The sequence below is a fragment of the Zea mays genome, chromosome 1, assembly GCF_902167145.1.
Source record: "Zea mays cultivar B73 chromosome 1, Zm-B73-REFERENCE-NAM-5.0, whole genome shotgun sequence".
NCBI lineage: Eukaryota > Viridiplantae > Streptophyta > Magnoliopsida > Poales > Poaceae > Zea > Zea mays.
The window spans coordinates 139248368-139262215 of NC_050096.1; the positions used below are offsets into that span (position 1 = coordinate 139248368).

At 49.9% G+C, this 13848-nt stretch overlaps 1 protein-coding gene across 2 annotated transcripts; it reads left to right on the top strand.

The window, feature by feature from the left end:
* The first annotated feature begins 11579 nt into the window (after positions 1-11579).
* LOC100274114 (Omega-hydroxypalmitate O-feruloyl transferase) lies at positions 11580-13543 on the top strand. Of its 2 annotated transcripts, XM_008670010.2 has the most exons (2): positions 11583-11654; positions 11754-13017. In XM_008670010.2, the coding sequence occupies exons 1-2, from the start codon at positions 11593-11595 to the stop codon at positions 12865-12867; spliced, it is 1176 nt and encodes a 391-aa protein (XP_008668232.1). In that variant the 5' UTR covers positions 11583-11592; the 3' UTR covers positions 12868-13017. The 2 variants fall into 2 exon arrangements, with proteins under 2 accessions (NP_001141965.1, XP_008668232.1); NM_001148493.1 differs by having other exon boundaries at positions 11580-13543.
* The last annotated feature ends 305 nt before the right edge of the window (positions 13544-13848 follow it).

Below are 13848 nucleotides of genomic sequence, written 5' to 3' on the forward strand. Positions count from 1 at the left end.
CCTCACTGATGAATAGACCGGCCTCTGGACGAGCAGTGCATGCCCTTCTTCTCGTCTCTCGACTATGATCGCGGCGCTGACCACTTGAGTGGTTGCGGCTACGTAGATCAAGAGGGCTTCTCCCGCAGCGGGGGGGGGGCACCAAGATGGGCGCATTTGTAAGGAGCACCTTTAAGATTCCGAGAGCTTCCTCGGCCTCGGAGGTCCAAGTGAAGCGCTCGACCTTCCTTAAGAGGCGGTACAAGGGTAGGCCTTTTTCGTCGAGCCACGAGATGAAGCGGCTCAGAGCCGCAAGGCATCCCATGACCCTTTATACTTCTTTCAAATCTTTGATAGGCCCCATGTTGTTGATGGCCGCGATTTTCTCCGGGTTGGCCTCGATGCCCCGCTCGGAGACGATGAACCCCAGGAGCTTGCCTCGGGGGACTCCGAAGACACACTTCTCGGGATTGAGTTTCACGCCTTTCTCTCTCAGACACTTGAATGTCGTTTCAAGGTCGGAGGCTTTCCTCGTCTTGACAATGATGTCATCGACGTAAGCCTCGACCGTTCGGCCGATGTGCTCTCCGAACACGTGGTTCATGCACCTTTGGTATGTTGCACCTGCATTCCTCAAGCCAAATGGCATAGTAGTATAACAGTACATGCCAAAAGGTGTGATGAAAGAACTCGCGAGCTGGTCGGACTCTTTCATCTTGATTTGGTGATAACCTGAATAGGCGTCGAGGAATGACTGGATTTCGCACCCAGCAGTGGAGTCCACAATTTGATCGATGCGAGGCAGAGGGTAGGGAACCTCTTTGATGAACCCTGCAGCCATCAGCTTGTGGATCTCCTCGCCTATGGCTCTGCGCTTTTCTTCGTCGAAACGGCGCAGAGGCTGCTTTACGGGTCGGGCACCGACTCGGATATTCAGTGAGTGCTCGGCGACATCCCTCGGTATGCCGGGCATGTCTGAGGGACTCCACGCAAAAACTTTGGCGTTTGCGCAGAGAAAGTCGATGAGCACTGCTTCCTATTTGGGGTCGAGCTCAGAGCCGATCCGGACTTGCTTGCAGGCGTCGTTGCTGGGGTCGAGGGCGACGGACTTAACTGCCTCAGCCGGTTCGAAGTTGCCGGCGTGGCGCTTCGCATCAGGCACCTCCTTGGAGAGGCACTCCAGGTCGGCGATGAGGGCCTCAGACTCGGCGAGGGCCTCAGCGTACTCCACGCACTCCACGTCGCATTCGTACGCGAGTCAGTACGTGGATCCGACGGTGATGACCCCGTTGGGGCCTGGCATCTTGAGCTTGAGGTACGTGTAGTTGGGGACGGCCATGAACTTGGCGTAGCACGGTCTCCCTAGCACCGCGTGGTAGGTCCCTCGGAACCCGACCACCTCGAACGTGAGGGTTTCCCTGCGGAAGTTGGAGGGAGTTCCGAAGCAGACGGGCAAATCGAGTTGTCCAAGGGGGAGGACGCGCTTTCCGGGGACGATCCCGTGAAAGGGCGCCGCACCGGCCCGGATTGTGGATAGATCGATCCCCAAGAGCCCGAAGGTCTCGGCGTAGATGATGTTGAGGCTGCTGCCTCCGTCCATGAGGACCTTGGTGAGCGTGGCGTTGCTGATGACAGGATCGACAACGAGCGAGTACCTTCCTGGGCTTGGCACGCAGTCGGGGTGGTCGCCTTGGTCGAAGGTGATGGGCTTGTCGGACCAGTCTAGGTAGACTGGCGCCGCCACCTTCACCGAGCAGACCTCCCGGCGCTCCTTCTTGCGGTGCCGAGCCGAGGCGTTTGCCACTTGCCCACCGTAGATCATGAAGCAGCCATGGACCTCAGGGAACTCCTCTTCCCTGTCGCCCTCTTTCTTGTTGTTGTCTTGGCCTTTGCCATCTCCCGCCGGGGGCCCGGTCTTATGGAAGTAGCGCCGAAGCATGACGCATTCCTCAAGGGTGTGCTTGACGGGACCCTGGTGATAGGGGCACGACTCCTTGAGCATCTTGTCGAACAGGTTGGCCCCTCCGGGAGGCTTCCAAGGGTTCCTGTGTTCGACAGCAGCGACGAGATCCGCGTCAGCGGCGTCGCGCTTTGCTTGCGCCTTCTTCTTTGCCTTCTTCTTCGTGCCACGCTGGGCGGACGCCTCGGGGACGTCTTCCTGCTGCCGTCCCTAAGGCTGCTTGTCCTTCTGGAAGATGGCTTCGACCGCCTCCTGGCCAGAGGCAAACTTGGTGGCGATGTCCATCAACTCGCTCGCCTTGGTGGGAGTCTTGCGCCCCAGTTTGCTCACCAGGTCTCGGTAGGTGGTGTCGACGAGGAACGCCCCGATGACATCCGAGTCGGTGATGTTGGGCAGCTCGGTGCGCTGCTTTGAAAACCGTCGGATGTACTCTCGCAGGGATTCCCCTGTCTGCTGGCGGCAGCTTCGGAGATCCCATGAGTTCCCAGGGCGCACGTACGTGCCCTAGAAGTTTCCAGCGAAGGCCCTGACCAGGTCGTCCCAGTTGGAGATCTGCGCGGGAGGCAGATGCTCCAGCCAGGCCCGGGCAGTGTCGAAGAGGAACAGGGGGAGGTTGCGGATGATGAGGTTGTCGTCGTCCATCCCTCCCAGCTGGCATACCAGCCGATAGTCCGCAAGCCACAACTCCGGCCTTGTCTCCCCCGAGTACTTGGTGATGGTAGTTGGGGCCTGGAACCGAGCCGGGAACGGCGCCCGTCGTATGGCCCGGCTGAAGGCTTGTGGACCTGGTGGTTCAGGCGAGGGACTCCGATCCTCCTCGCTGTCGTGGCGTCCTCCGCGCCTGGGGTGGTAGCCTCGGCGCACCCTCTCGTCGAGGCGGGCTTGACGGTTGCGATGGTGTGGCTCGTCGCCGAGGCGACCCGGGGCTGCAGGCGTCCCGTCCCGCGTGCGCCCGGTGTGGACCGAGGCCTCCCGCATGAGTCGGGAAATTGTTGCGCGATGCTCTGGGGGGCACCCTTGCCTTCGGGAGGCAGAGCTTTCGGCCCGTCGGACCGCAGCATCCTCCAGGAGATTCTTGAGTTCTCCTTGGATACGCCGCCCCTCGGTGGTGGATGGCTTTGGCATTGCTCGGAGTAGTATTGCCACTGCAACTAGATTCTGGCCGACCCCGCTGGAGGCCGGGGGCAGCCTTGCCCTGGCATCGTCAACGATATGGCGTTGGACGTCCTGGGCCCGATGACACGCTTCTCCGGCGAGTGCTTGGCCTGCCCACTCCTGCTCGATGTTTTGCCGGAGCTGCACAAGTTGCCCTGCTTCCTCGTCGAGCTTGGCCTGCATCTCGCGGGTTTGCTCGAGCTGTGTGTCCTGACCCCCCCGCAGGGATTGGGACCACAGCTAGCTCCCGCGGGAAGTCGACGCGAGAAACAGGCACATGGGGATCGTCATCCTCCGGCATACCAAGGTGGTTGCCTTCGTCGTGACCCCGTAGATCGATGTGGAAACATTCGCGACTTGGGCCACAACCCTCGTCGTCAAGGCTGTGGCCATCATCAGAGCAACCAGAGAGGCAGTAGTCACATGCGGTCATGAGGTCTCGCATGGCACTAGGATCACGGAGCCCGGAGAAATCCCAACCAGAGTCGGGCTTGTCTTCTTCCTCGGAACCCGAGGGCCCGTAGGTTGAGACGCCGTCAGTCGGTCCCAAGATGACCACATATGGTACCCCGAAAGGTTAGGGTATGCCTTTACGAAAGCGCTCACCGAAGCGGGGTCGCTTGGTGGATCGAAGCTGAATCTAAAAGGCACAGGGTGGAAAACGGATGGTACCACTTGGTCGATGGACGGTGAGGAAGTCGCGTCGGGGATGGACTGCACCATCATCTCAGGTACGAGGCTAATGCCCAGCAAGTCCTTCGCGAGAGTGCTGGCGTCATCAGTCCGCTTGGGGTTGGCACGTTGCGGGGAAACGACATCCGTCGTTGTCTCATGTGCGAGGACAACGCCCGACACGTCCCCCATTGGGGTGCCGGCATCGTCGACTCGCTCGACAGCCGACGAGGCGCCGCCTCCTGCATGGCCACGGTTGCCCCGCCGTCTCCTCCTTCTGCGGCGAGGAGGGTGGCGAGGCAAACCCGGATGCTGCTCTTCCGCCACGGGGGGAAGACGTCGTCGAGTTCGCCACCGTAGGGCGAGTTGACGACCGTCGTTGTTGCTGTCGCGCTGCGGGGGGAGGAGTACCATGTCGTAGCCGCCGTCGAGGGACATGAACTCGAGACTCCCGAAGCAGAGCACCGTCCCGGGCTGAAGAAGTTGCTGAAGACTACCCATCTGGAACTCAACGGGAAGTTGTTTGTTAACACGCAGCAGTCCCCTACTTGGCGCGCCAACTGTCGTCGTTTCGGACCCGGGGGGTCCGTAAGCCAACCAGTAAATTTGTCGCTGCGTGCCCCTGCCTAGATGGGTTGACGCGAGATGGAACACAATGGGAAAACACGGCTCGTATTATCTCGCACCAGGGGGGTGTGCTCGTAGTAGGGGTTACAAGCGTTCGCGAGAGAGAGAGTGAGCCTGTTCATTTGCTCGTCCCTCCGCGCGACCCCCCCCCCCCCCCCCCCCGCGCAGGAAGGCCCTGGACCTCCCTTTTATAGATGCAAGGAGAGGGTCCAGGTGTACAATGGGGGGTGTAGCTTATGCGCTAACGTGTCTGGCAGAGAGGTGCATGAGCCCTGTGATGAGGACATCACTGCCATCAATACACCACACCAGCGACCTCCTTCACCATTTAATCATGGACAGTGAAACGAGTCCGTGCACGTAAATTTAATTATCAGGTGAACTCGTTCCTTGTTGTTGAAGCTAATCATTCCTTAAATGAGGTACTAATACCTTGTGATTACTTTATTATTCTAAGGTGTTTGGGAGGTGAACCATCTAGAATTTGAGAAGGCAACAAGGCAATAAAAGCTGCTCCACTTGAGGGGATTTCGAAACTACAACAAGTGCATGTTTAAGAGGGCATATCTTTCAGCTTCCAAGGTTGTTTAATGCAAATAAGCACTTGTTGGAAAGGTCTCTTTGTCTACTTTCTAGTGGATCAAGAATCAACGAGAGATCAGACACTAAGCGTCCAGAAACTGCCGAGTGAACTCCTGCTCTACCCAAGTCAATTTCGTAACTGCAGCATGCACCAAATTAAATGGAGCATAACTTTCCACTCCCAAGGTTGTTTAGTGCAAATAACTACTTGTTGGAAAGCTTTCTTCGTCTACTTTCATGTGCATCAAGAATCAATGACAGAAACCAAACGAGGCGTCCAGAAACTGTCGAGAGAGTTTCGTTCTCCATTAGAAATCCTTTCTATTCCTCTATTTAAGCAACTAGCAGCCACCAAAGAACTTGGGTTTTTGTTTGATGTAAGTTTAGCCTTTGCTACTTCCTTGTAAATGCGTGTGTCGGCTAGACCACCCGGATACTTGAAACAGAACCCCAACTCTATCAGATCCGTGAGCGTCTGCTTTTTATCTTGTTCTTGCTTGTTCTCGATTGCTTGCAGGTTCAAGGCTGTTCTTGGCACGGCAAGAGCAGCAACAATAGGAGCCGGTGTAACTATCGCTAAGGCGCAGCATCCTTGTGGTTGTTGTAGTCGGATAGCACAACGTCGACCTCCACCCCAAATCGTAGTTATCAGGAGACGGTGTACCTGTCGCTCAAGGCGCCACACCATCTTGGTTGTGGTAGTCGGGCAGCCAACGTCGTTCTCCAACAAGTTTTCCACCACCATCATCTCTCATTGAAAGATCGGGCACCCTTCTACGCGTTGGGTTTATCAAGTGGTATCAAATTTCAGGTTGCTCGGTGAGAGAACTCAATCTTCCTTGCTTTATTTACCTACAGTCCAATTTTGCCCAAAGATATATTTAGATCAGAAATTCACCTAAAAACAGTTTGAGCCTTTGCTTTACTACTTAGTTTTCGACTTGTTGAATTAACTGTTGCTGCATTTGGGTCGAGTTGCTGGTCTAAAGTTTTCTTACCGCTAGAGTTTCGAGTTCGCGCCACCTTGTTTCAATCACCAGTTTAGACCTCTTGCTGCAAGTCAACCAAAAAGAAGAGAAAGCAAAAGGCGAGTGCCTAAAAAAAGCCACACTAATCAGCAAAACAAAAAAAAGACACGTGCAAAAAAAGAGAGAAAAAAACCAGTTCTGAATTTTGGCAGATAAAATTTATAAGTGCAACAAAACAAAAGGCATTTTGTGTACCTTCTTTTTATAGTTTCAGAAATTAGATTGCTGTTCTGAGCTTTTGGTGATAATATTTGTGTAACGGCTCGCGTCTCTATTACGGTTTGGACTAGGACCAGCACAACACCATTGTGGAACGTTTATTCAACTTGTTGTGGCTAACGTGGTACTAGCTATTCCTTGGAACTATTGAAATTGCAGCTACCTATAAATCCACAAATTTTTCTACAACACCACCAGGTTGTGCTAGCAGCCACTGTTGTTGTTGTTCGTGCTGTTTGCCAGCGCCTCCTGCTTTGCGTGGTGAGAACTTGTAAGAACTTGTTTAACCAGTTTGAGAGTGAGAGATTACAACAATGATTCCTAGTAGTTTATAGAATCAAAGATATTTTTTATTGTTTCTTGTCTTTACTAAACATGGCAGGTGATATGGGCATTTTTGACCCAACCGAACGTTATATTGGAGGCATCATTCAACACTTGCCTTTATATGCCGGTAAATTCGATCCTCATGCATACATTGATTGGGAGCTAAAGGTAGATAAGGAATTTGATAAGCATGATCTATCTCAAAAACAAAAGATTTATATTGCCTCTAATTTGTTAACTGAGCACGCATTGATGGAATGGAAATACATTTGTAGGCACAACAAAGTTCCACAATCTTGGGAAGACTTCAAACTTCATTTTAGAGATGCATTCATTCCTGCATACTATGCTGATCATTTGCTTTCTAAATTAGACACCTTAAAGCAGGGTGCTAGGACTGTGAAAGATTATTATTATGATTTTAAAATTTGTACCATGTTTGCTCGTTTAGATGAATGCATGGAAGATGTCATGACTAGGTTCATGAAAGGACTCAATTCTGAAATTCAGACTATAGTCATGCATGAAGCATACAAACACATTTCTCACTTGTTTTTGCTTGCATGTAAAGCTGAAAATGAGATTCTATTATACAATTATACAAGCACTGAACATGTGAGCCATAGTTCCTCTTTTGCATCTGCTCTACATGCTAATCAAGAACACAAAATAATGAAACCAGCTGTTGTTTTTCCATCATCACAAGAAGAATTGATTGCTGACACTTGTGATAGTGAAGATTTGTGGGATAATGATTCACATGTACTAAGACAACAACTAGTAAATGAACATGTTACATCTATTATTGAACCAAACATTTTGGCTAAAAAGGAACATGTAATTTGTATTGCAAACGAAACTGAAGAAATAAATTTGCTCTCTTCTTTAAATATTTGGGGCTATATTGAATTTGATGATCTTTTTGAGCTCGGTAATTTGGAAAATATTTTATTTGCTAGATCAACTATACCATGTCCTTCTCATGATATATTTTATATTGCTGGCAAGTACAACAACATAGGACAATTTCTTGTGCATAGAATTTCTATTTCATCTAGATATGTTGTTTCTTCACTTTGTGTAAATAAGATATTGGTATGTTCTCAAGAAGAAAAGAATCTCTTGTTTCCATGTACTTTAGTTGAAGTTTCAGGTTTATATTTGAAAGACATTAATAAAAGCTTAGTCATCAACATCAATCATGATGCAAAACCGAGGACGGTTTGCTATCAAGAAGGGGAGAATGATGAGAACATAACCCGCACAGATATGACCATGTTAATGGCTCCTGCTACAAAGACATTGAGGAACAAAGAAGTTGATTGGGGACCAAGTAATGATATTTCCAACATTTCCAACAAAAGCAAGCACATCATCAAATTTAAAGATATACTTGGGTGAGGAGCATACACTAGAGTCGAGGACGACTCTATTACAAGAAGGGGAGGATGATGAGGACATCACTGCCATCAATACACCACACCAGCGACCTCCTTCACCATTTAATCATGGACAGTGAAACGAGTCCGTGCACGTAAATTTAATTATCAGGTGAACTCGTTCCTTGTTGTTGAAGCTAATCATTCCTTAAATGAGGTACTAATACCTTGTGATTACTTTATTATTCTAAGGTGTTTGGGAGGTGAACCATCTAGAATTTGAGAAGGCAACAAGGCAATAAAAGCTGCTCCACTTGAGGGGATTTCGAAACTACAACAAGTGCATGTTTAAGAGGGCATATCTTTCAGCTTCCAAGGTTGTTTAATGCAAATAAGCACTTGTTGGAAAGGTCTCTTTGTCTACTTTCTAGTGGATCAAGAATCAACGAGAGATCAGACACTAAGCGTCCAGAAACTGCCGAGTGAACTCCTGCTCTACCCAAGTCAATTTCGTAACTGCAGCATGCACCAAATTAAATGGAGCATAACTTTCCACTCCCAAGGTTGTTTAGTGCAAATAACTACTTGTTGGAAAGCTTTCTTCGTCTACTTTCATGTGCATCAAGAATCAATGACAGAAACCAAACGAGGCGTCCAGAAACTGCCGAGAGAGTTTCGTTCTCCATTAGAAATCCTTTCTATTCCTCTATTTAAGCAACTAGCAGCCACCAAAGAACTTGGGTTTTTGTTTGATGTAAGTTTAGCCTTTGCTACTTCCTTGTAAACGCGTGTGTCGGCTAGACCACCCGGATACTTGAAACAGAACCCCAACTCTATCAGATCCGTGAGCGTCTGCTTTTTATCTTGTTCTTGCTTGTTCTCGATTGCTTGCAGGTTCAAGGCTGTTCTTGGCACGGCAAGAGCAGCAACAATAGGAGCCGGTGTAACTATCGCTAAGGCGCATCATCCTTGTGGTTGTTGTAGTCGGATAGCACAACGTCGACCTCCACCCCAAATCGTAGTTATCAGGAGACGGTGTACCTGTCGCTCAAGGCGCCACACCATCTTGGTTGTGGTAGTCGGGCAGCCAACGTCGTTCTCCAACAAGTTTTCCACCACCATCATCTCTCATCGAAAGATCGGGCACCCTTCTACCCGTTGGGTTTATCACCCTGTGTACATGCCAACGTGGCTGTCGAAGAGTGCTAGAGCCCTGTGTATGCGATAACGTGGTCGTCGGAGAAGTGCCTGAGCCCTGTAGAAGTGCAGCTGACGGCGCTGCTGGGATCCTGCTGACGTCTCCTTGCTTCCGTAGGGGGCTAAGAACCACCGTCGTCATGGACGCACGCGGGGAGCCATCATTGCCTGTTACCGGGACGAGCCAGATGGGACGCCGGTCTTATTCCCTCGTAGCCTGAGCTAGCTAGGGGGTAGGGTAATGATGTATCCCCTATGGCGCGGTCGGTTCGAGCTCAAGGTCGGGCGAGGCGGAGACTTCTCCTGAGGCCGAGGCCATGGTCGGGCGAGGCGGAGATCTCCTCCCGAGGCCGAGGCCTAAGGTCGGGCGAGGCGGAGCTTCCTGTTGCGCCCGAGGCTGAACTTGCTGTTGTCAGCCTTGCCCGGGTGGCTGGCACAGCAGTCGGAGCGGGTTGAGCGGCGTTGTTTTCCTGTCAGATCGGTCAGTGAAAGGGCAAAGTGACTGCGGTCAGTTCGACCTCGCCGACTGAGGCGCGCGTGTCAGGATAAGGTGTCAGGCGATCCTCGCATTGAATGCGCCTGCGATATAGTCGGTTGGTGAGGCGATTTGGCCAAGGTTGCTTCTCGACGAAGCCTGCCCAAGCTGGGCCTCAGGCGAGCCGAGGGAGTGCTCGCTGCCTGAGGAGACCCTCGGGCGAGGCGTGAATTCATCCGGGACTACTGTTCCGGCCCGAGGCCGGGGTCGAGTGAGGCGAGATTGCGTCCCTTGGTTGGCGAGGTCTTGACCTGATCCGTGCCCATCAGTCTCTGCAGCTTGTGCTGATGGTGGTTACCAGCCGTGTTTAGGAGTGTTGGGGGTACCCCTAATTATGGTATCCGACAGTCCTCGAGCCTGTGGCATAGGTGTTAGCCACCATGGATAGTCACCCGACTTTTCCATTCCCTCGGTCAAGTCCAATGCTCTTCGCCGCTCCGGGTTCATCGGCACGAACCCGCATGACCTTCACCTTCGCTGTCGGCCACCATCCTTGTGCTCCACACCTACACACCACAAGCCGACAGGCATGGTTTCACAAAACATAATATCATACCCTGGTTATCCCGCCGACTACCAAAGTATTACGCATATTAACAATCACTCATCATCAGCCCGAACCGCAAGAGACAAGTCAACCTTGTGTTCGCTATTTTTATAATTTATTTGTTTTCTTTGAATTATGTTTTTTTGCTTCAAATAAAAATGTAAAAAAAATTTGATGTGACGATGAGGTGGCTGTATATTGATGGTAAAGACGGTACACTGAAGTGTTGTGGTAGATAAGGCCTAACGATGGTCAATAGTATGATTGATAGTACGATCGATAGCCAATGTGGCGGTTGGTAAACGGTGGCTGCATTGAAACCACCATCGTAAAAGTTGTGCATTAGAGCGCCCCAATAGATAAAAAATGGCACACGTTGATAATAAATAGGTAGTACGATTGATAGTTGATTCGATATATACTTGCACTAGAGATGGCTCCAGATACTTACGGATGTTAATTTTTAGTCTTCTTTCTTTAATTAGGAACAAATATGATATATAATTTGTTATTTAAATTTATATTCTTGTTTTAGAATTAAGCTTGTTAAGATTCATAAAGAGTAAATCTTAAATTCGTCCTATAACTTTTTAAATAACTGATATAAAATTTGGATACCGATATAATACGGATTCAGATATTTTTCACTTTTTCGTTGTAGGGAGAAAATAATGCAAAAAAATATTCTCGTCCTCAATAATATGTTTAACAACTTGACTAAAAATTAGCATCAAATTTTATGCATATCTATGTTAAAGTATTAATGGGTATTTGGTTTTAGAAATCACTCAATCTAAGATGAGATGATGTATCATGAGTCTGTTCCTCGAATTTGGTGATATGACATCATTCCTATCTAACTAACAATAAGGAACAAGATGGTGATAGATTAATTCATTCCATTCCATAAACCAAACCAAAATGGCGAGGGATGAGAAGATGATAGAATAGCTTATTAATCAAAACAAACATCCTATAAATTTATCATATAATTTAAATGACGATCCATCCGTAACTTGCACAACACCCACGACATGGCGCTGATGGGAAGTTGAATAGGTGCAGTGATATTTGATTTATGACAAATCTAACCCGATATATAAAAAATGGAGTAGCTATTACGAAATAAAAATCATTTGTTTGGAATACTCTTGCACATTTGAGTAGGGTGATTTGGTCAATAAATTAGGTGATGTATTTATGAAGAAACGAGGGCAACAGTCAACAACAGTCATGGCATTATTATTTATCGAATGAAAGTAATGGATAAGGAGAGCAGTTAAACCTTACAGCTAACTATTTGACACTGCTAGTGTATATATATATAGTCATAAGAAAGCACGGCGATGGATCGTATAGTATAGCAGTAGGAAATAGAAGAGACTATGAAGGTGAGGAGATCGGAACCAGTTCTAGTCCATGCGACCGGAGCCGCGACCACCCAAGAGTACTACTTCCTCTCGAACCTGGATAGGAATGTCGCCGTGCTCATGAAAACAGTCCACATCTTCAGCGTGTCATGTGACGATGTGGCAACGCTGCTCAGGGATTCCCTGAGCAGGGTGCTCTCGCAGTACTACCCCTTCGAGGGTCGGCTGGCCGTACGCGAGGACGGGAGGCTCGCCGTGCGGAACGACCGCCGCGGTGTCCCCTTCGTTGACGCGGTGTCCGATTACGAGCTGCAGGTGGTCTGTGACGCAACGGCCCCGGGTTCTGAGCTTCTCGGTGACCTCGTCTACGTCAGCATGCAGCACGAGAACGCCCTGGAAGCGCCGATGCTGACCGTGCAGGTGACCACGTTCAAGTGCGGCGGCTTTGTCCTCGGGCTCGCCATGAACCACTGCTTGGCAGACGGCCAGTCCGCCGCCGAGTTCATCTGCTCCTGGGCGGAGACCGCGCGTGGTGTGGCCATGTCGACGCCGCCGTACCTCGACCGCACGGTGCAGCGCGCCAGGCCGATCCCGACGGTTGACTTCGCACATGACGAGTTCGCAGAGATCGAGGACGTCTCCGGCCTCGCCGGCACATTCGGCAAGGAGCCGTGCGTTTACCGCTCCTTCACTTTCGACGCAGGCAAGCTGCACAGGCTGAAGCAAGCCGCAAGCGAGCAAGGGCAAGGAGGCACCAAGAGCTCCGTCTTCGTCGCGCTCACGGCTTTCGTGTGGGTATCAAGGACGCGGGCCCTGCGGATGCTCCCCGATCAGAAGAGCAAGCTGCTGTTCGCGGTGGACGCCCGTCTGCGCGTCGACCCGCCCTTGCCGCCCGGCTTCTGGGGTAACGCCATCATCTTCGCCTGCTGCATCTCCACTGCCAGGGATCTCCTCAGCAAACCACTGTCCGCGGCTGCCCGTTCCATCAGAGAAGCCATCGTCCGCACCGACGACGCGTTCATCCGTTCCGCCGTTGACTACATCGAGTTGAACAGCGGTGCTCGCCCGTCGCTAATGGCAACCACCCTGGTCACTGCTTGGAATCGACTCAGGTTTCGCGCGGCGGACTTCGGATGGGGTGAAGCAATCTACTCGGGGCCGGCGGAGCTGCCGCAGAAGGAGGTGGCCATGTTTCTGCGCGGCGTGAGTGACAGCCAGAGCACAGTGCTGGTTATTGGGATGCCTGTGTCATGTATGCAAGCATTCCAAGAAACGGTAGATCTGCTGTGAAATGTGTGTGTCTTCACAAGTTAAAAAAAACAGAAGCCTTCTGACTGTATGAGGGAGGAAAATTTGGTGATTTATATTCTGCAGTGATCTATTGTACGCATGACCAGTGGCTCATGTTTACAAACAATATGATTTACATTCACTCGATCAGGATTATGCCCCCAAGATCTGATCAAACGTTGGGTAAACAAAAGCATTCGATAAAAATATTTGGCTTCGGCCAGACTGGACGCAAGGTGGACTATTTGTACGTCTAACTTCTCTGCAACACTCTGGTTGGACGAAGTCTTATGTTAGTGGTCTCCTTCGTCGCCGAAGGTCCCATAAGAAAAAACACCTTCGAAAGATTGACACAAAGTCGAAGCTATCAATCAGAGAGCTTTAGAGTACATTTCCAAATGCACCGACTTAAAGATGAAATCACCAATCGACCCATGATAACTTATATTATGATTGTAAACATTTTTAAAGGGCATGAATGTAATTTCTCGCAGGCTGCGTCCTGTGCCTATACATAGTCCTGCACTGTTCACGTTATCCTGTATTCGCTCGTGCGTAACACTTGGATTTTTGCCTTCTGTCAAGCCGAAGGTATAAATGTAATTAAATATTGTATTTAAATATCCAAGTTTATATAATGAAGACATGTGAATGATATTATATGTTTATTCATGTTATCTTTCATGTTCCATATGTTTCGCCTTTCATTTTCTTATGCCATGATGATGAAGGTACGTCCTTTATGACCTTCGTCCGAAGATCGTTATATCTTAAGAGAAATAATGCTTCGAAGGACGAAGGACATTAACATTTAATGCTCTATGTTGCCTTGTTCTTTATTCATAGCATTTGAGAACAAGTACCCAACATTGGCGCCCACCTCCGGTGAACTCACTTCCATTGACGAGCTGATGGCTTCGTTCAACAATGAAGCTGAAGTAGCTTCGGCTACGAAGATGGTGCTCCCGATAACGGGCGGTT